We start from the raw sequence: 18,310 nt of genomic DNA, 5'->3' as shown, positions 1-18,310 counted from the left end.
GGAGAACCTACATGAGGGAAAATGGGTTAGATGACCTTAATAGTGATGAGTTCAATAGACTTGGAAGGGCCAGTACTGCATTACATACTCCGAAGCTGATATGAGTAATGATAAATACAAGTATAGGGTTGAGATACAACAGATGATGTTCGTCTCTGGTGAGGCGAACGACCCACCCGTAGAGACCACATCATTGATAGAGGATGTGGTTCGAGGCCAGGTTATTGAAATTCTCTTACAAGCAAACAAAACTGCGCACTCGCGAGGGGGGAAGACTGTTCTCCCAGAGGATGTTATTTTCTTGATCAGGCATGATAAGGCGAAGGTAAACAGGTTGAGGACTTATCTGTCTTGGAAGGATTTGAGGAAAAATGCAAAGGATCAGGATGCCGCTGCAGCAGCAGGACTGCCCACAACTAGTGGATCGGGAGGTGGCAATGCGGGACCGGGGGCAGGTGACGAAGAAGAATCAGGGAAAAAAACGGAAAAGGACAGCGCGCTCATGAAAGTCAAGAAATCCACTATCAAGCTACCATGGGAATTGCAATTTATGTTTAATGAACAACCTTTGGAAAATAACGATGATAACAGTAATCTAGATGAAGACGAAAGAGAGGCCAATATTGCCACTTTAAAACGTTTGAAAATAGCAGATGATAGAACTCGAAATATGACGAAGGAGGAGTATGTGCACTGGTCGGATTGTAGACAGGCTTCGTTTACCTTCAGAAAAGGTAGAAGATTCAAAGACTGGTCTGGGATCTCACACCTTACTGAGGGGAAACCCCACGATGATGTGATTGATATTCTGGGGTTTCTAACATTTGAAATTGTGTGTGCCCTAACAGAGACCGCGTTGAAGATTAAGAAACGTGAACAGTCACTACAGGCCAAAAACACCAAATCTGGAGACCAAGATCTTGAGCTGACCAAGACCACCCTACCAAATCATAAAAAGCGCCTCTTCGATGGCCCAGATGACGTTGTACATCCACTGAAACCAAAACATATCGAGGAAGCATGGAGGTTACTCCAGACGGTCGATATGAAACACAGAGCACTAACAAATTTCAAGGGTGGTAAACTGCGCTCAAAACCTATTATCTTATGAATTTTATGTACCAATGAAAAAGAGAAAGGGAGAGAGGGAGAGAACGAGAGAGAAAAGAATACAATAGTGTTGTGTCTATATTTCTAATTAAACTACTTCCTAACTCCTAATAGCCTTCTCAGCCTCTAGCTTATCGAGCTGTTTCTTCAACTCTAGGAGAGAGACTATAGCTTTCAACAGCTCTTCCTCCTTCTGCACCACGTCGTAGGACGGCATTGCAGGCCTTAGCGGCAATCCTAATTCCTGCATTGTACTAGAGACTTTATTTTGTAAAGCCGGCTTGAAGGTAGATATCTTTGTGGACCGTAGGAAGACACCTGGCGATAATTTTTCGCCGTGCGCAATAACCCCCAGGTTCTTCCTCTCCTCCATTGTAAAGCTCTGAAGCAAATACTCGGCGTATTGTGCTTCTGACTTCCGCTTTATTGCATTTTGCAACTCTTGTTTCTGTCTTTTCGTCTTACGAGGTGATTGCTCGCTACCACTATCTGTCCCCTGTTCCGCAGTCAACTTTTTCTCGTGCAGTTGTTGCAGTTGTTGCTTCTGCTGTGCAAATTGCTGTTGCTGTTTCATCCACGGGTTCTCAGGAACACCGGCCTCATGTTTACGTTTCTTTGACTTATCATTCAACATGTTGCTATACAGCAGTGACATTCCCTGGGATGTCATGTACTGAACCACAGACTTGTTGCTATTAGGAGAATCCAGTAGTCTTAGGAGAGACTCCCTGTCATTCAAAGTTTTCTTAGCTGCCATTTCAAACTTCCTAGACTCAATTATCAATGCCTCCTCCTCAGCGATTTCCGCCGCAGACCTCGACAGCAGACGTTGCAGATATGCCTTACGGTCTGTCTCCTTCGATTTATCAAAGGTCAATGATTTTAATAGTGGCATCGCCGGGCCCTTATTCTCGAAGTACCTTCTGCAGACCTCGTAAAACTGTTCTTTTAAATCTTCCAGCGACCTTACCGATTCGCCAAAATTATACCTATCTTCAATCACAAACCACCTTAAATCGTATTTTTTACATAACTGCATCAAGTAGTCAACCTCCTCGAAGCTCCACCGGTTTTCATTTTCTTCAGTGTTTGAAGAACTGTCGTTTTGCGGTTTCATAAATTCATCGTATTCCTCTTTGGTAAACGTTGGCAGAGTGAAATGTTGATCAAACTTTAAGAAAGTGGACTCCTGAGGCTCATCACCGAGCAATTCCTTTGAACCCTTCATCCAGTGCTGGAAGGTCAATTTATACGGATTATCCTTCCTAGCATTGAAAAAGTCTGTTTTGCTCCAAGGCGAAGGCTTGCCTGCGAGCTTCTCCTTGAATCGACTAGAAGTTTGAGCAACCATAACTGGGGGTTGATTCTCACCTAATAAACTGTACAGTTCTCTTTGCATCCCGGTGACTTGTGGTTTGGGTTTATTGGTGCTGCCCGCCACACCGGCCAGGTTACCGGCAGAGGGGGCGGGAACCGGCGTCGACGATTTCTTGTTGATATTTAACACATCGAACACGTCGTTGGAGGACATTCTCTGAGATTTAAGGATGGTTAACTGCGATGGTTTTCGCTTGACACGAACACGTCGATCTGCTGAACATCGTTAATGTGAAAAACATCAGCAGCAAACTTACTTTTTGTCAAAGAAAAGTGCAAATAATAACTTGATAGGTAAAATAGGCGATTTGGTTTATAGTGCAGAAAACGGGAAGTAGCACTGGTAATTGACGGTCCAATTTCCTGATGGCACTGTCGAAGAGGATTAAAATTACCGTGCCGCAGGTGCTGGCAAACTCTAACGGCAAATTTAGTGACAGCTGGCTTGTTTTGAAGGAAGGCCTCGATAAAATTTATACTGACTGTATTGAGGACGTCTCGTACCAGGACCTGTACAAGTTGGTGTACTCTCTTGTCATCAATGAAAATGGAGAACTACTTTATAAGCACTTAAAGGAGTACCTCGTTGAAAGGTTGACGTCAAGCATGGTCGAAACGCTGATGCCTGAAATCCCACCAAATCAAGAGGAAGGATTAGAGCAAACTTGGACGTTCCTAATCAAGTTTGATCAGTTTTTTGAGAGGGAGGCGAAACGTTTTAAACTTGTTGCAGATGTGATGATATACTTTGATAAAGTGTACTGTAATGCACAGAGAATACCGGAGGTCTTTGATCTGGGTCTAAACGCTTTTAGAGACACCGTGGTATTCCCTTTAAAGGATAATTTGAATGAAAGTATTATCAAAGTCATTAATAATGCCCGGGATGAGGGTCAAATAAAACGGTCTTTTGTACTTGAGGCAGTTCAGATTAGTGTTCTGAAGAGTTTATTCCATATGATGGAAACTATCTCAGCTGAGAAAAATGATGACCCCAACCACTTTTACACTGGCATTTTTGAACCTTTATTAATCGAAAGGAGTAGCGAATACTATAGAAATAATGTTGACTGGACAGATTATACCGCTTTACAAACGTTTGAGAAAATGGGGGCGATGATTAAGTTTGAAAAAGCTTTCATGGAGGGACTGATAAATCCAGACTCTTCCCACAAGCTCATCGATATCCTTACGAATACCTTTGTAAGTGGTAAACTTAAAGACATTTTGGGAGAACTAATTAACGAGGTGATGACCTCGAAGGATCGTACACTATTACAAAGATTGTCTTCGATATCAGAAGATGAAGAATATCGCCGTGACCTTGTTGAGGGGGTCAAGGACTATATTTCAAGAGACTTCTACAGTATAAAGCTTGATGAAGTTACAAGGAAGAAAGCCATAGCTGCTGCCAAGTGGGTATCTGATTTAGTTGAAAAATTCGAGCAATATTCGAGCTTCTTAAAAGGTGCGGCTTTCGCTGAGAGTATTCCGTCAAACACTGCCAATGAGGGCCATAGCAGCTCAATAGCAAGTGTATTAGGTGATGCGACATCTAACTTTTTTGCAGACGATCCGATGCAATCAGCGCAATTTGTGTCTCTCTATTTTGATGTTCAGTTGAAGGCGTCTAAGCCATCAAAAGCAGAATTAGGAAATGTGGTCATGCTGTTGAAATTTCTCAGTGAAAAGGATGAGTTTGTGAATGTTTATAAACAGCAATTGTCCAGAAGACTACTGCACCAGAGAACAACCATCGATATGGAAAGGTACATGATTAATCGCATTAAAGACGAGATGGGATCGTTCTTTACATTAAAGTTGGAAAGTATGCTAAGAGACGTAACAACATCTAGCGAGTTGCTTAAGTCGCTACCTGAGCATGAAAAACAATTTGAATTTATTCCACAGGTCTTAACTATGACAGCATGGCCATTTCAGAACTTGAACGATTTCGATGCGGACTTAATTTTACCAAGAGAGTTGCAAAAAGTAAAGGAAAACTTGGAGGTTGCATATAACAAAAAGTATAACCAAAGGGTGCTGAATTGGGCACATAAACTCGGACTTATAGAGATAAGTTACCGATTCGAAAAAAGTAGTCATGATTTGGCAATGTCCTTTTATGCAGGTCTTATCTTTTTGGCGTTTGAAGAGCAAGACGAGCTAACTACCGAGAAATTACAACAACTGACAAATTTACCAGAGCAGGAACTAGTCAAGCAACTGGTCACACTGGCTGTTGCACCACGATACAGAATCTTATTGAAGGAACCGAATACTAAGACAATCCGAATGACAGACACATTTCGCGTAAATGAAAGATATACCGCTGCAACAAAATCGGTACGGATACAAACTGTAATCTCCCCTAATACGATATCGAATGCAGTACAAGATAAGAACTCCCAGTTGGACAAGGAACGTACTATTGTTACGAATGCTGCCATAGTCAGGATCTTAAAACCCTCTCGGCAAATGATCTTTGACGATTTGTTTGACCAAGCGAAAAAACTAGTAGAGCAACGCTTCACATTAACGAAACAGACATTCAAACGTTCCATTGACCATCTTATAGACAAGGAATATGTTCAACGAGACCCTAATGACCACGAAGTCTACCACTACATAACGTGACTCTGATATACTCGATATGTAAATTTCACCAAATCAAATATTGTTAAACTTCTTGGTGCTGTTTCTGGCGGTGAAAGGACTTTGCAGTTCAACTCACAACAACCATAGACTAGTGTCACAAAACTAGAGATGCAAGCGGATGTTGCAGGTAGGCATCCTGCCCAACCGAAGAAGTCTCTCAAGAGTGCACTCAAAAAACCGTTGAGAAATAGCAGCGATGGGAGGAGAAGCAGACGGAGACGGCGGTTACAACAATTGGCAGGCTACAATGATGGAAACACGGAGTACGACAGCGGGGATGAGATCACTGTTGTATCCTCTTCACCATTACTCACGCCGACTCCGCCTACCGTTGCAGTATCGCTGGTCAAACTGTACCCGTACTTGATCGTGATAGACAAGATACTGAATCTCCTAACCTGGAATAATGAAGATGGGACCTTGTTGCCGAGCGTTTTGTTGGTACTGTCATATACTGGTACCGTGTGCTATTTTGAATGGATGACAGAGTATTTCGGTCATATTTTAATTATTGTGATAATATGGCTGTATTCTTTACTGGATAAATATGTGAATGTTACTATTACCTCATACCCGACGTTGGACGATATCGTCCACGTTATGGGGCGTGTTTCGCATAAAGCAGATTTGATCTTGGCACCAATAAGTGTGCTGAATAAACAGGATATCAGAAGACTGTTATTTACGGTGGCATTTTTTTCACCCGTATATATGATCATCTCGAAGATCTTCCTCACCCCTCGACATTTACTTCTAGTGTTCGGACTATACGTGCTGACATACCATGCACCAATTTTCAAATCAATAAGAAAAGCCCTGTGGCAGTTTAAACTTGTCAGACTGTTTATTTTCTACGTGACGGGACTCGATTTCGGTGGGTTGACTTACAAGAACCAAAATCCGTTTTCCAAAGCCATGGAGGCTGCGAACTTGGTGGCCAAAAGCTTTACGAACGCAAACAGATCTGTTGAATTTGTATATGTGCTGTTTGAAAATCAAAGACGGTGGCTGGGTATTGGCTGGACCTCCAGCATGCTAAGTTATGAAAGGGCTTCGTGGACAGACGAGTTTCTGAACAGAAGCAGCGAACCGTCTAGTTTTAGACTACCTCACATAGATGATGCCGATAGTCATCGATGGGTATGGGTAGATACGGAATGGCAGCTTGATAGAACAAATGACGGTGCCATACATTTGGATGAGTCTGAACCGAAATTAACTTCGCAGCCTACTCTCAACGACGGATTTATCTATTACGACAATACCTGGAACAATCAGTCATCAGAAAATACATTTACCAAATATACCAGACGGAGAAGGTGGGTTCGTACTGCTAAGTTGGTCAACACATCCATTGAAGATGCACCGCCAAGCAAAGTTGTTGACGAGAAGGAGAATTCTTCTGGTGGGGAAGTTGATAAAGTATCGACTCACACCCCCGATGAAGGCACAATTAGGGAGAGGAAGGTATCATTTAGCGAGCTCCAAAACGTCCACATAATTCCAGATGATGGTTATATTCGTTAATTGGCTTCATCGGCTTAGGACAAGGAAAAAAAAGGCGGGTATAAATTACATAGCATAATCTAGATAGAAACAAAGCTGTACTTTCAAGACTTTTAAACCCAACCCAAGAAGAAACATATTCATACGATATCCTCCATTTCAATCTCATCCTCCTCTTCATCCTCCTCATTATCGCCATTGTTTTGGCTAGGGCTTGTACTCCCCTCACCAGACTGTGTCTCATCCGCCAATGCGCCCAGCGTAACTTTCCTTTCCTCCTCCTTCAACTTCTTGTATTCAGGTTTCAAAGTATACTTAAAGGCGTATGGACCCTTTTTCACCAAGATCGCCACCTTATCCAAACATTCTTTCAAATGCGCCTCTGGTTGTTTCGTACGTTCTTTCAAACCCTTCAAAGACCAGTAATCATATTCATCGAACAATTTAAACAAGTAGTCAAGAATCTCCTTCTTAGGCATTCTGATCGACTTGGTATTGTTCTTTGTCTTCTCACGCCCAACCTTCAAGAACTTTGAGCTGTCCGATTTCATCGACATACCTGTATGCGACATCGTGACACCAACAGTTCCGTCCAACGTGGTGATCCTCTCCTTGTTGTTGTGTTTCACGATGTTTCTTCTCGCCTCGACAATTTTGTGGTAGTTTGGATCGTTCATCGATGGCATGACTTGACACTCGTGACACACGGTTCCAGAAATCGAAGTCTTCTTTGGTATTGTCTTCACGTAGGGGATATACCTGTCTCTACCGTCTCTATCTGTCATTACTCTGTGGTTGAACCGTTTTCTTTGGTTTCTACGCTTCTGTTGCTGTTGCTTCTTCTTTAACTCCTCCTCACGCTCCTGTTTTTTCAAATACGCCTGTCTCTGTTTCTCAGGGTCCGCCGCCAGTTCTTTCTCCCTCTGCTGGAATTTCTTCAAGTTCTGTTCTGTGAATATGTACTCGTTTTGAACAACCTTCTTGGTTAACTCCAAGTCATACTCGTGCGGGATAGCATCATCATCATTCTCATTGAGGACAAGCTTTATCTGGGACCCGTCCTTGTTGATGCGAATCTTACCAAGCTCTTGCCCGTGTAAGTTGTTACGGTCCCTCCACTTCTCGGCCAAAAACATCGGCAAACGGACCAGCCAAATCTGTCTTTTTGCCTGATTCAGATCCAAGTCCAAAGATTCCTCGTACACCTTCCCCTCGTTGTTTTCGATATCGTTACCATCGAACACTTCCTCCTCTTGTGATCTATAACCATCATCCTTAGTAGCAGACATATTTGGACAAGTGTGTATCAAAAAAAACAAGCAGATATAGTCACTAGCAATTGTAGTCTCTCCTCTACTTGCTGACTGTCGTCTGTATGGCTCTCTCTCTTCCTCCGATAGAGACCACAACTTTGATCAAAGTCTAAACTTCTCCTTCTTCTTTGACGTTTCGTCGAAAATAAATTAAGAGGAAAAATTTCAAGAGAGACGTTAAACTCGATTTAAAAGGGCGTTTTTTGGGCGATGAGTTCCGGGAAACATCCCATCTGCAAGGTCTTAGAGACACCCCGAGCATGGAATTACAAGATATACTTAAGGGGGAGATACAGAAATTGCAAGGGGACTCCCCAGCCTCTACGAATGCCGAAGAAAGAACGTTGAAAATTAAGCGGCTGCTAGCACAAGATGAGGGATTGCCCTTTGAAATTACCTCACAAGAGGTGTTCCATGCGAAAGGTGCTTCAGAAACTGAGCTGGCACACTTGGCAAAGAAATGCAACCTATACATCCATCACGTGCTCGCCGTGTGGGCTCAATTACCAGAGTACGACGAGCATCTGCTCCAGCAGACGAGGCGGGATCTGTTCCCGCTGTTGGTGCAACTGCGCAAGCACACGCTCCCTCTGGGAAATTTGGCCTCGCTTGCCACAATCCTGTACCACTGCCAGCAGGGCCAATACCAGCTTGCCGTGCAGTCGTACATGCAACTAAGCATTGGGAACGTCGCATGGCCGATTGGGGTCAACGTTGTCGGAATCCACTCAACGAAGTGCACAGTCGCGTATCAGCACGGAAAATACGAGTAACAAGGAGGCCACGGTGATGACCAGCGACGCCACGCGACTCTGGGTGACCTGTGTAAAGCGGCTCATCACTGTGCTCGAACAGGACGAAAAATTAACAGCCAAAACTTAAAGATCTCAAATACGACGAGGACAACAACAACAACAACAACGGCAATAACACAGTCACACTGTTAGAAGGCGCACACAACAATATGACGGTGATGGTTAGTGCCAACAGAGTATGGGTGGATGGTTGTTTCGACTTTACGCACCACGGGCATGCGGGTGCTTTATTGCAAGCACGCAGAACTGTGACGGACCCACCACTAGGCGAACTGTACTGTGGTGTCCACACGGATGAGGCAATTACTCTTAATAAGGGCCCCCCAGTAATGCACACGAGAGAAAGGTACGCACATGCTGCATCCATCAGGTGGTGTACCCGTGTCGTTGAAGATGCGCCATACGTGACCGAACCAGCTTGGTTGGACCGGTACGGGTGTAAATTTGTTGTTCACGGGGACGACATCACCACAGATGCGCAAGGATACGACTGCTATCAAGAGGTGAAAGACATTGGTAGGTTCAAAATGGTTAAGAGGACGTACGGGGTCAGTACAACGGATATAATACACAGGATCCTGACGGGTGCTCGGTGCGATAAAGAGGCAAACGATTGCAGGCCGACTTTGGAAGAGCTTCAGTTTTATTCTAGAGGTAACGATGGGTTTGCCAAGCACTGTCAAGTCTTTGATAGAGACATACACACTCTTCTTGTCTCTAGTGAAACTTTCCAATTTGATCCAACATCGAGTCTACTTATCGTTGGGGATTTTGATTTGTTCCACATGGGCCACATAGAGCAGTTACAAAACGCACGAGATGGTTATCCAAATTCTAAAATTATTGTGGGAATACAAGACGACCAGGATAACATTATGTCTTTAAAAGAGAGGGTGTTGAGTGTTTTGAGTTGTTGTTACGTTGATGGCGTGATCTTGAATCCAGACATGCGTGCTTCGGTCGTACAGTGCTTTGGGGAACTGCTAAACATAGACTCGGCAGAGCTTATTTCAAGCAACCCAACAAGTTTCAGCAGCTATCTAACAAAGCAGGTAATTGTCGATAGAATCGAGAAACAGCGTGACCTTTTTATCACTAGGAATAAAAACAAGGGAATGAATGTTTGAAAACTGGTACCTTTGTACATATCTTGATATATATGTACATACCTTAGGTACTCATCAGCATCATATCTACGCATCGTACTCTTTGCTCTTAAAAAAATGATCGTACTGTTTCCTGGATTCGTACCCTTTCCATCGAATAACATCCAAGAACAATTTCTCCATCCATTCGTAGTCGTGGATATGTTTTTCGGGACAGTATACAAACTGGCGATAGCGCCTAATAAAGTCAATCCATTCATCCTCGTCATCTTCATGCTGGAAAGCAAACTTTTCCAAGATTGGAAATTGAAACACTTGTTGAAGTCTCTTATCCCCATCCCACGGTTTATCCAATTCCGACATCGGCAATGGTTTCTGTTGTGATTTTTTGTCGCCAGCTTGTCTCCTGTGCGTAACTCCGAAGAAACTCTCCAAGTGGCCCTTAAAAGGTTTAGGGGGGGACACATCGGTGAAATGAACTGCCGGGCGGCTTGATTTTGGTGGGCCTCGCCTTGTAGACATGCTCAATCTTTTTTTGACGTTTTCGCTTGTACATTTAACATCTGGAATACAGAATACCTCAAAAGGTGGTACAAAAGTGTCAAAAACGCTAGCGGTAAATTTGTGTCACTTTTTCTTTCTCACAAAAAATTTGGATTTTAGACACAACTATAACCAGAATAAAAAGTTTTCACTGTTAAAGCAGGTGGGAGGGTTATTTAATTATCTTCATGATATAACCTACTTTTATGCTTCCCTTGACGGAGAAGTGAAAATTAACCAAGACCTATTCTTGCGAAAAAATAAAGGTAAAAAGGAAGTCCATGGAGTGAAATCTAGGTTCCGATAATGCTAGGGGTAGACTTACAATTAGCTATGTCTCCTTACCATTCTTTTTTTTTCGAAGTTAACTCAGAACTACCATAATTCCGACATGTGAGAACACCGCTTGAGACATGCGGATGAATCGTTATTCGGAACGTATATAAACCGCAAGGCATTCCGGACCGACATCTTTCAAGACCGTCTTTAAATTCAGGACCCAACGAACCAATCAACAAATAATCAGGGTGTTGTTTCCATGAAAGATATTGGGTTATGGCTAACTTGGAACCCGTGCGTATAATTAATGGGCGACCAGTTGATACCCAGTTGCTTCTATAAAATTATGAAGTATACAGCCCAGCTGCTTCCATAATATTACGACATATATGACCCAGTTATCGAAACAAAACAGATACCTTCGTGCACTGTGGAAGAAATATCAAACTTTTGGGTCTGCTGGCAAGTAAGGTGTGTAATTCAACATTCCAAAAAAAAAGGACTAGGTATAAAAGAAGAGTATTATATCTGGATGTGCCTTGTTTGTCAACTTCTACAATTTTGACCCCATATACAATTTGCGGAATTTGCGGCTGTTTGACTGTATACATCTAATGGGGACGAAAATGGACCATCCGTTGAGTGCACAAGCTTCCAAAATATTAACAACATTTCTTCTACCTTTGCTAATAGACAAGAAGATTGCGGGACAATACCATTATGAAAACACCTTTCTACTTTTTCTCATACTTAGAATTAGATGGTTTAACTGTTGGGCAAACAGCTGGTAACGATTGGCTAACACCTTAATGGATGGCATTGGTCAAGTTGGCTCATGCATTAGTTAGATCGGGTGCGGAATTGAAATTTTGACATTCCGCCCGCAAAAAAGGTCAAATCTTGGTATTTCACCGGCAGCAAATTCCGCAAAAAAACTACATATTACGTGAATGCAAAATTGTAAATAGGTAGATACGGGATTTGGTTTCTTAAAGTGTACAAATACATAGAAATAATGTTCCTAATACGAACCATCAACTTTTATCTCTTCGAAAAATTCTCATAAAATCTCACAGTTTTCGCGATCTTACGGTAAAAAACTGGGTTGTGAGGAATGTTCTTTAATATTTACTGAAAAATAGAAGCTGTACTTTTAGATGCTACTCTCGCTATCATTCTATTTTTTCTCTTAAGTTAACTCAGAGTGACTTTTAATTTTTTTTCCTTTAAGTAGATGCCCAATCAACACCAAAAAATAGAGACGCTGTCCCAGTGGCCGAGTGGTTAAGGCGATGCCCTGCTATTTCATAGAAACAGCTGTAAGGCATTGGGTTTTACCTGCGCAGGTTCGAATCCTGTCTGTGACGTCTTTTTTTTCTACAAGGTATATAAAAATTTACCAGGCTGCCTCGACAAGTATAATTAGCTTATTGTTTTTGGTGAGCCAAAATCTCGAGCTACTTATTTCTTTTCTCTTGCTTGACTCAGTCTACTCATATTCTCTTGTAATAAATTTGTTATTTCTTTTACTGTTTACATAATATCTGATCTACGAGAGACTACAAACACGTCAATCTCTCTTTATATACGCGCTATCCGGAAGTACTCATAAACTGCGTCTAGTAAAACCTTTTTTGTCACTCTTTATAAAGTTTCACTGAACACTTAACAGTACTCAAAAGACTTTGGAGATCATCGGCCCCCTCCCAATGCATCCGTTAACGGTTTATAAGTCTATAAATGTTATTTTATATATCTGATGTGGCAAGTACCTTGTTTAGTAGCTGGGTAGGGATTGACACTCCAACCACCAGGTTAATATCACATTTCCAGCTGCTCTACTCCCTCTGGTAACGAACAACTTATTGATAAAAGCTTCATGGGTTTGAGGCTTATCACATAGCTGTGGAAGTACCGCGATTAACCACTGTTTCGTTTCTAGGGGAAATTTGGCAACCAAGGCTCTAATCATGTCCGTATAACTGTTCAAATCGGATCTTTGGGTATGGTAAAGGCCATAAAAGGTCTGGGATACCACATCTTGACCCACAGATATAATGCATCTTTTTGTTGTAATTGAGTCTTCCTGGGTGTACTTTTTATTATTTATCAACTTGGTCCAAAACTTGGTAACAGCCGAAATTGTAAACCGCTCTTGGGATGGTAGCAGCTTTATGAATATTGGAACAACAAAGTTCGAAAACGAAGCAGAGTTAATCAGGATAGATGGTTTGGTGTCCAAAACTGAAATGACAAAGTTTACCATTGCTTGTAGCAGATCGGGATCTCTACACAAGTAGTCATCGTAGTAGTTCAAAAACACCTTTTGAAACAAGATATCAAAATCCTGAGATGTCAGCAGATTCTTATAATGAGACACTAATTTCTCTAATAGGTATGCAAAGTACGGTAATGCGGTACTGTATGGAGAAATTGTTAGATGCGATAAAATAAATTCAGTTATCTCATTCATGCTAAACCGTAAGAAGTGGGGATCATCGTCAGGTAAGGTTAGAGTTTTGCCTAAGAGCAAGCAACTTACCTCGATGAATCCAGAGTTTTGGTTGTATCCAGGGTGAGTCAATACTCTTTCCAAAACGCTTAAAATCTTAGCACGACAGTTCAATGGGTCAGAGGCCCAAAATTGGTGGAAAGCAGACAATTTTGACAAATATTGAGGGTCATCCGAATCTTCAGGATGAATTAAGGCGGATCCGAACTCAGATATGCAGTTCAACAAACTGTGAACATAGTCAATCTGTTGTACATTCACAGGCGGAGGCATATTCAAACACTGGTCTATATTCGTAATGAGTAGATCCAAAAACTGGTCTATGTATTTGGCTTGTTCGTCCGGCCCGTGGCCTGCATACCCTTCAATAACATAGCCTATTGATCTTGCCATTTTACCTCTACCAAATGACGAGACCGTCACATCTGGCTGAATCAAAGTTTTGAAAATATCCATAAAATGGAATAAGTAAGTGGCTAGTTGTGATCGGCACATTTCGCACAATTGGGATATGGTTTTCACAATAATGGTCTCTAACTTACCATGCAAGTTTCTATGAGGGCCAGTGGAAATAGTACAAGACTGAAGTCCTTGAAACAACGTCTCCACACATAGGCTCAGTTCTTGTGGTGCAACAACAAAATAACTAGCCAAAGTTCCGATCAGAAATGAACTTGATTTGACAAAATCAAGCTTTAAAGTCATTGAGCTTTTGTTGGAAGCGTCGATCCCAACACCCGTCTGGAACAGCAACAAAATATTCTTCACAAAATATTCATTTTTGGCAAGAATATTAAAAATCCATGAACTTTCTGATAATGTCATATCTATCAAGAGTTTGTCCAACAGAAAACACATGGATTCAATTCCATAGAATCCGAAGTAATCAGCGCTAGTTCCTTGTAGCTGTGAGGCATCTGACATCCCTATCCCCGATATCAATGAGTTTGTCAAATGATTGTTACCCAAAATGGTCCACAATGATTGTGTTAAATCCAAAACTGCACTCCGAAAGTCGTCAAACTCATGCAAAAAGGCATCATCCTCATCCTCATCGCTTGCTATAATTTTCTGCTTGTTTAATAAAGATATTTTTGGCAGATATATGTTGACTACTTGCAAAAAAATCTCGACAGCAATGTTTGAAGCTTCGGGGAGTAGGATATCATGTGGCTGATTTGAGAAAGCATCAGACAAGTCTAGCCAGAACTCCACCATTTTTACAGAAAACGACTCTTCTAAAACAGGGGTCAGAGGGAAGTTCGTTAATTGAAGGAGAACCTTGATATATTCCTGCTGTAGGTGTTGAGGGCTATCTAACTTCTGAACAGTTGTGAATAATTTATTGCACAAATCCAAAGTGTTAATTTGCAGAAAATCAACAACGCAGACGGACAGCTCCTTTAATTCAGTGAAACAGGCATTGGTTACTAAAAAGTTCATGTATTGCAACATCCATTGATATTTGGAGTTGTCGACATTACCAGCAACTCTAGAAATACCCAAAAAGATACACTCCAATTCTTGTCTTAATTCAAATCCAATCATAGCCGGATCGTTATCAAATACATTGCCCAAAATGCTTAGAATTTTCGTAGCCAGTTCATAAGTATTGTTGGTTTCATTTGTTTGCACCATGACACCAATCAAATTTTCGAAAACAGAGTTCATATCCATCGGTGATGCAGCCCTCGTCATGGAAGCATAGTTAATCCAGGCATTAGTCGTGTTAAAGATGGTTTCTACCGTGGTAATGTTCTTGTTTGTTGTCAGCGACTTCAAATTTTCGGTCAGCAGCGCGATTGATGTGACGTACAAGTGTTGATGGACAACTGTATGAATGAAAAGCATTGTATGCTTCTTCGACTGAAATTTGGTCAAGTCCTCTACAATTATTTCTGTAAACATAAGTAATACCTCGTTATGAAGGGCTGTCAGCGAGCTAAAGTTCATCACGTCTGTATATGCTATTTCCTTATTGAGCATCTCTATTAGCATACCATTCACAGATAAATCATCTGCATTGATTTGATTCCATCTTTGACCGCTGAACGCCAACATGACGATCAAAGAGTTGACAGGATTATTCCAATGTGTAACTGGTGCATCCTCTCTTATTTCGTTAGGTTTCTTGCTATTGATATCAATAAAAATCAGTGATAGGTTTGACATTAACTTCTTGATTATAACCAATGATGACTTGGACAAGTTGTTTTCTAGATATCTCTGAGTTAAATTTGCCAGATGAATCAAATTCCACTTCAGTAACCCCCATAAAAACATGGGGTCGCTTTCACTATCGCTGGTCAACATGTTGATTCGAACAGTCAATGTTAAGGCCCCAAAGTACTTTACATTGTCACTCACTGCCTCACTGGACAAAAGTGCATTTGCAAGCGATGTCCCATCTGACGATTTCTGAATGCTTTGCAATTGTTGTTGGATCGCATTGAGGTCATCTGCTCGTGCACTCCCTGTCGGACTGTACAGTGTCTCAATCAAAGAGACAATATGCTCTAAACCCTCCATTGCGGTCGTGTCTACAGGAATTAGTCTTATACGGTATGTGTACTCATCGTGATGCTACTTCAAGAGAAATTCAAACTGCGTTATTACAAATTTTTTTTTCTTTTGAGAGATGTTTTTGTTAGCAGATCTCAAGAGTCAGCGTGATTAGCTTGATGACGCTAGGGCCCATTGAATCATTTGACAAGAGACGATGGAGAATATTATCATAAATTAGCTGAGGAGGTTTACAGAATAAAGTGAACTTGTCGATGTATCTGCGAACCATCGTCTTTCCTGATGAAAGGTTGAAAGTTTGCACAATTACAAAACATATATAGTCATAACTGCCGACCGTGTTTATTTGTCAATGTCGGTATGTTTAGTGGAAAAGTGAGAAAACTCTATAGAAGTGACGGATCTCCGCAATCCCATTGGCGGTGTGCCTTACTGGATTGGCAAAATATCTACGTAGACGCCCTTTAATTCTCGTTCTAAGTTTCCGATTCCTGATGAGCTCTCTCCATCTTTCAAAGTCCCTTCTTCTGTACCACTCAACCTTGAGTCGATATTCTCCTCTCTTTCTAGCTTCTGCACGTAAGAGCAATGCGTGGCTTTCATCGTAGCCAGCCATCCACATTGAAATGAACTCGCTTTTAGCCATTCCCAGATTAATTGCCATTTGGAAGAGATCATTAAAAATGCGTTGTTCGACCTCTGTAGTAGTATTCAAAGGTTTGCACCTTAGTTCCTCCTTATACAAGCTAAGAAGTTTAAAGTATTCACACATATCAATCAAAGAGGTGTCGTGCCCGGTTTTGCGATAATCCGGAGTTGTGCAAAGACTTACAAACTTCTCCATTTTTTGAATCAAAGCAAGGACCCACTTATCCTCCTCATTTAGTTGTTCCATGTAGTATCGTGGAACACCACGCTTTGGGCAAAGGTGATCGCTCATTGTTGCTCTTAATCTATGGAGATTTCGTTCCGGAGATCGAATCAATGAGTTAATTTGTAATGGTGCTACTTCGTTGAGAGTAGTGGCTTCCGAAAAATATTGCAAGCCATCACCATTATCGCAACCCCAGATGGATATATCGGTAGTTGAGATTGATGTAGTTGAAGAAAATTTCACTTGATCGTTTGAACTTTCCGTTCTTTCCCCAGCAGGAAATGTTAAAGACGTTGTTGCCTCACCTTTCAATGATCCAAACTCTATTTCGCATATTATGGAAGAGTGTATCTGAGAATGATTGCCCACTTCTCTCATGATTTCAGTGAATGGTGGATGTTTGCTGCATGATTGAGATGAGGAATTGTTTACAGGGTTCCCTGTGTAACTATAGTTTTGATTAAGAGCGTTCAAATTTTCTTCATTAAACACCAAATTTCTTTTGTGTCTCGGAACTCCGGAACTACGAGCAGCACGCTTTTCCTTTAAATTTTCGTTTGAAAAGGTAGGACTACTGCTTTTCTCTTGAAAACGGGCGGACTCCATTTCTAACAATGACATATCATGCTTACTCGGGTAACAACTTGTGGCTAATGGTTGGTTATATGGTTCTTCATTCTCACTTGCGGTCTGAAAAAGAGATTTGGGTACGGAAGTTTCCAGAGCTATACTTGAATAAAAGTATTTATCCTTTCCGTTCACTTTCTGGAGACTTACAATATCACACAAATCGAGATTGTTTGTCGCAAACCCATCCTGTTCAAATGTAGATTCAGTTTTGCTTGCAGTATTCAAACACCGGTTGAGAGTTTTCTGTAAATTTTTTTTCTCTAACCAGTATTCATAACTAGTTGATGCATCACTGTTTTCTTGTTCCCGGCAGCTAGGGCATACATTAGGGTTTTCAAATCTAGAGATTATTATATCTTCGAATATTCTAGCTTCTTCGGATGTCATTTGAAAACAGGTAACTTGAGTTATAAACTCTTTTCACAAAGAATTAACTAAAAAAGAGAGTATTGAATAGCAAATTTGTAGCAATTGCAATCTTATGGACCAGACAAGTGCTGGATCACAAGTACCTGACATCTCCTTTGTATACCTCATTTTCTGTCACAAAAAAATTATTCAAATAAATGAACTTAGTATCAGCGGGTAACCTTTAAAGTAGAAGGTAGTAAATAGTTACAGAAAGAGTGGGAGTAGTATCAAATTAGGCACGAAGCTTCCTTCAGCGTGTACTCTAATGGTCTAAACATTTTTACTAGTTATCACTGGTAAAAATTACTGTCTGTTGAGAAATATGAGTAAATAACGATGCTAAATATCTTTATATCCTTGATAGTAATTGCTGATACCAAGTAAACGTCTTAAAATTAAAACTTCTTTATGAGCTATGGGTTGCAATGTCATAGTTAAAATTTCTGCTTGTTTTTGTACATTGGGAGTTGTTTTTTAAAAGAATGGAATCAAGAGTGGTATTATTGAATATTTACTTTTTTAAGTGGAGATTATCTTACCTATGATTTCAGAAAAGTTCCGTTTGTTTTTGTTATAAAAGTTTGGCTGAGATATTATCATCAATCTATCCCTTGTACAAAAAAATAACCCCACTTTGCCGGGTAGTGATGATG

At 41.1% G+C, this 18,310-nt stretch overlaps 10 protein-coding genes and 1 non-coding gene across 11 annotated transcripts; 6 read left to right on the top strand and 5 right to left on the bottom strand.

The window, feature by feature from the left end:
- Window positions 1-100: 100 nt before the first annotated feature.
- SPT3 (transcriptional regulator SPT3) lies at window positions 101-1,111 on the top strand (the record flags this gene model as incomplete). The annotated part of the gene is made up of 1 exon (XM_022607771.1): window positions 101-1,111. The coding sequence occupies one exon, from the start codon at window positions 101-103 to the stop codon at window positions 1,109-1,111; it is 1,011 nt and encodes a 336-aa protein (XP_022464334.1).
- A 99-nt stretch (window positions 1,112-1,210) lies between these two features.
- SWC4 (Swc4p) lies at window positions 1,211-2,641 on the bottom strand (the record flags this gene model as incomplete). The annotated part of the gene is made up of 1 exon (XM_022607770.1): window positions 1,211-2,641. The coding sequence occupies one exon, from the start codon at window positions 2,639-2,641 to the stop codon at window positions 1,211-1,213; it is 1,431 nt and encodes a 476-aa protein (XP_022464333.1).
- A 212-nt stretch (window positions 2,642-2,853) lies between these two features.
- On the top strand, window positions 2,854-5,124 carry CUL3 (cullin CUL3; the record flags this gene model as incomplete). The annotated part of the gene is made up of 1 exon (XM_022607769.1): window positions 2,854-5,124. One exon carries the CDS (start codon window positions 2,854-2,856, stop codon window positions 5,122-5,124), a length of 2,271 nt encoding a protein of 756 aa, XP_022464332.1.
- Window positions 5,125-5,253: 129 nt separating this feature from the next.
- On the top strand, window positions 5,254-6,672 carry PEX31 (peroxisome biogenesis protein; the record flags this gene model as incomplete). The annotated part of the gene is made up of 1 exon (XM_022607768.1): window positions 5,254-6,672. The coding sequence occupies one exon, from the start codon at window positions 5,254-5,256 to the stop codon at window positions 6,670-6,672; it is 1,419 nt and encodes a 472-aa protein (XP_022464331.1).
- A 119-nt stretch (window positions 6,673-6,791) lies between these two features.
- Window positions 6,792-7,940, bottom strand: TFG2 (transcription factor IIF subunit TFG2; the record flags this gene model as incomplete). Its single annotated transcript, XM_022607767.1, has 1 exon — window positions 6,792-7,940. The coding sequence occupies one exon, from the start codon at window positions 7,938-7,940 to the stop codon at window positions 6,792-6,794; it is 1,149 nt and encodes a 382-aa protein (XP_022464330.1).
- Window positions 7,941-8,224: 284 nt separating this feature from the next.
- On the top strand, window positions 8,225-8,737 carry PRP18 (mRNA splicing protein PRP18; the record flags this gene model as incomplete). The annotated part of the gene is made up of 1 exon (XM_022607766.1): window positions 8,225-8,737. The coding sequence occupies one exon, from the start codon at window positions 8,225-8,227 to the stop codon at window positions 8,735-8,737; it is 513 nt and encodes a 170-aa protein (XP_022464329.1).
- Window positions 8,738-8,928: 191 nt separating this feature from the next.
- Window positions 8,929-9,906, top strand: ECT1 (ethanolamine-phosphate cytidylyltransferase; the record flags this gene model as incomplete). Its single annotated transcript, XM_022607765.1, has 1 exon — window positions 8,929-9,906. The coding sequence occupies one exon, from the start codon at window positions 8,929-8,931 to the stop codon at window positions 9,904-9,906; it is 978 nt and encodes a 325-aa protein (XP_022464328.1).
- Window positions 9,907-9,972: 66 nt separating this feature from the next.
- Window positions 9,973-10,407, bottom strand: KNAG0D03345 (uncharacterized protein; the record flags this gene model as incomplete). The annotated part of the gene is made up of 1 exon (XM_022607764.1): window positions 9,973-10,407. The coding sequence occupies one exon, from the start codon at window positions 10,405-10,407 to the stop codon at window positions 9,973-9,975; it is 435 nt and encodes a 144-aa protein (XP_022464327.1).
- Window positions 10,408-11,973: 1,566 nt separating this feature from the next.
- KNAG0Dtrna4S lies at window positions 11,974-12,074 on the top strand. The gene is given in 2 exon segments: window positions 11,974-12,011; window positions 12,029-12,074. It is a non-coding gene; the product is annotated as a tRNA-Ser (tRNA).
- Window positions 12,075-12,484: 410 nt separating this feature from the next.
- Window positions 12,485-15,748, bottom strand: KAP122 (Kap122p; the record flags this gene model as incomplete). Its single annotated transcript, XM_022607762.1, has 1 exon — window positions 12,485-15,748. One exon carries the CDS (start codon window positions 15,746-15,748, stop codon window positions 12,485-12,487), a length of 3,264 nt encoding a protein of 1,087 aa, XP_022464326.1.
- A 358-nt stretch (window positions 15,749-16,106) lies between these two features.
- On the bottom strand, window positions 16,107-17,633 carry KNAG0D03330 (uncharacterized protein; the record flags this gene model as incomplete). Its single annotated transcript, XM_022607761.1, has 1 exon — window positions 16,107-17,633. The coding sequence occupies one exon, from the start codon at window positions 17,631-17,633 to the stop codon at window positions 16,107-16,109; it is 1,527 nt and encodes a 508-aa protein (XP_022464325.1).
- Between the last annotated feature and the right edge of the window lie 677 nt (window positions 17,634-18,310).

The sequence above is a fragment of the Huiozyma naganishii genome, chromosome 4 (genome assembly GCF_000348985.1).
Source record: "Huiozyma naganishii CBS 8797 chromosome 4, complete genome".
NCBI classification, from domain to species: domain Eukaryota; kingdom Fungi; phylum Ascomycota; class Saccharomycetes; order Saccharomycetales; family Saccharomycetaceae; genus Huiozyma; species Huiozyma naganishii.
This window is presented reverse-complemented; position numbering and strand designations above follow the sequence as displayed.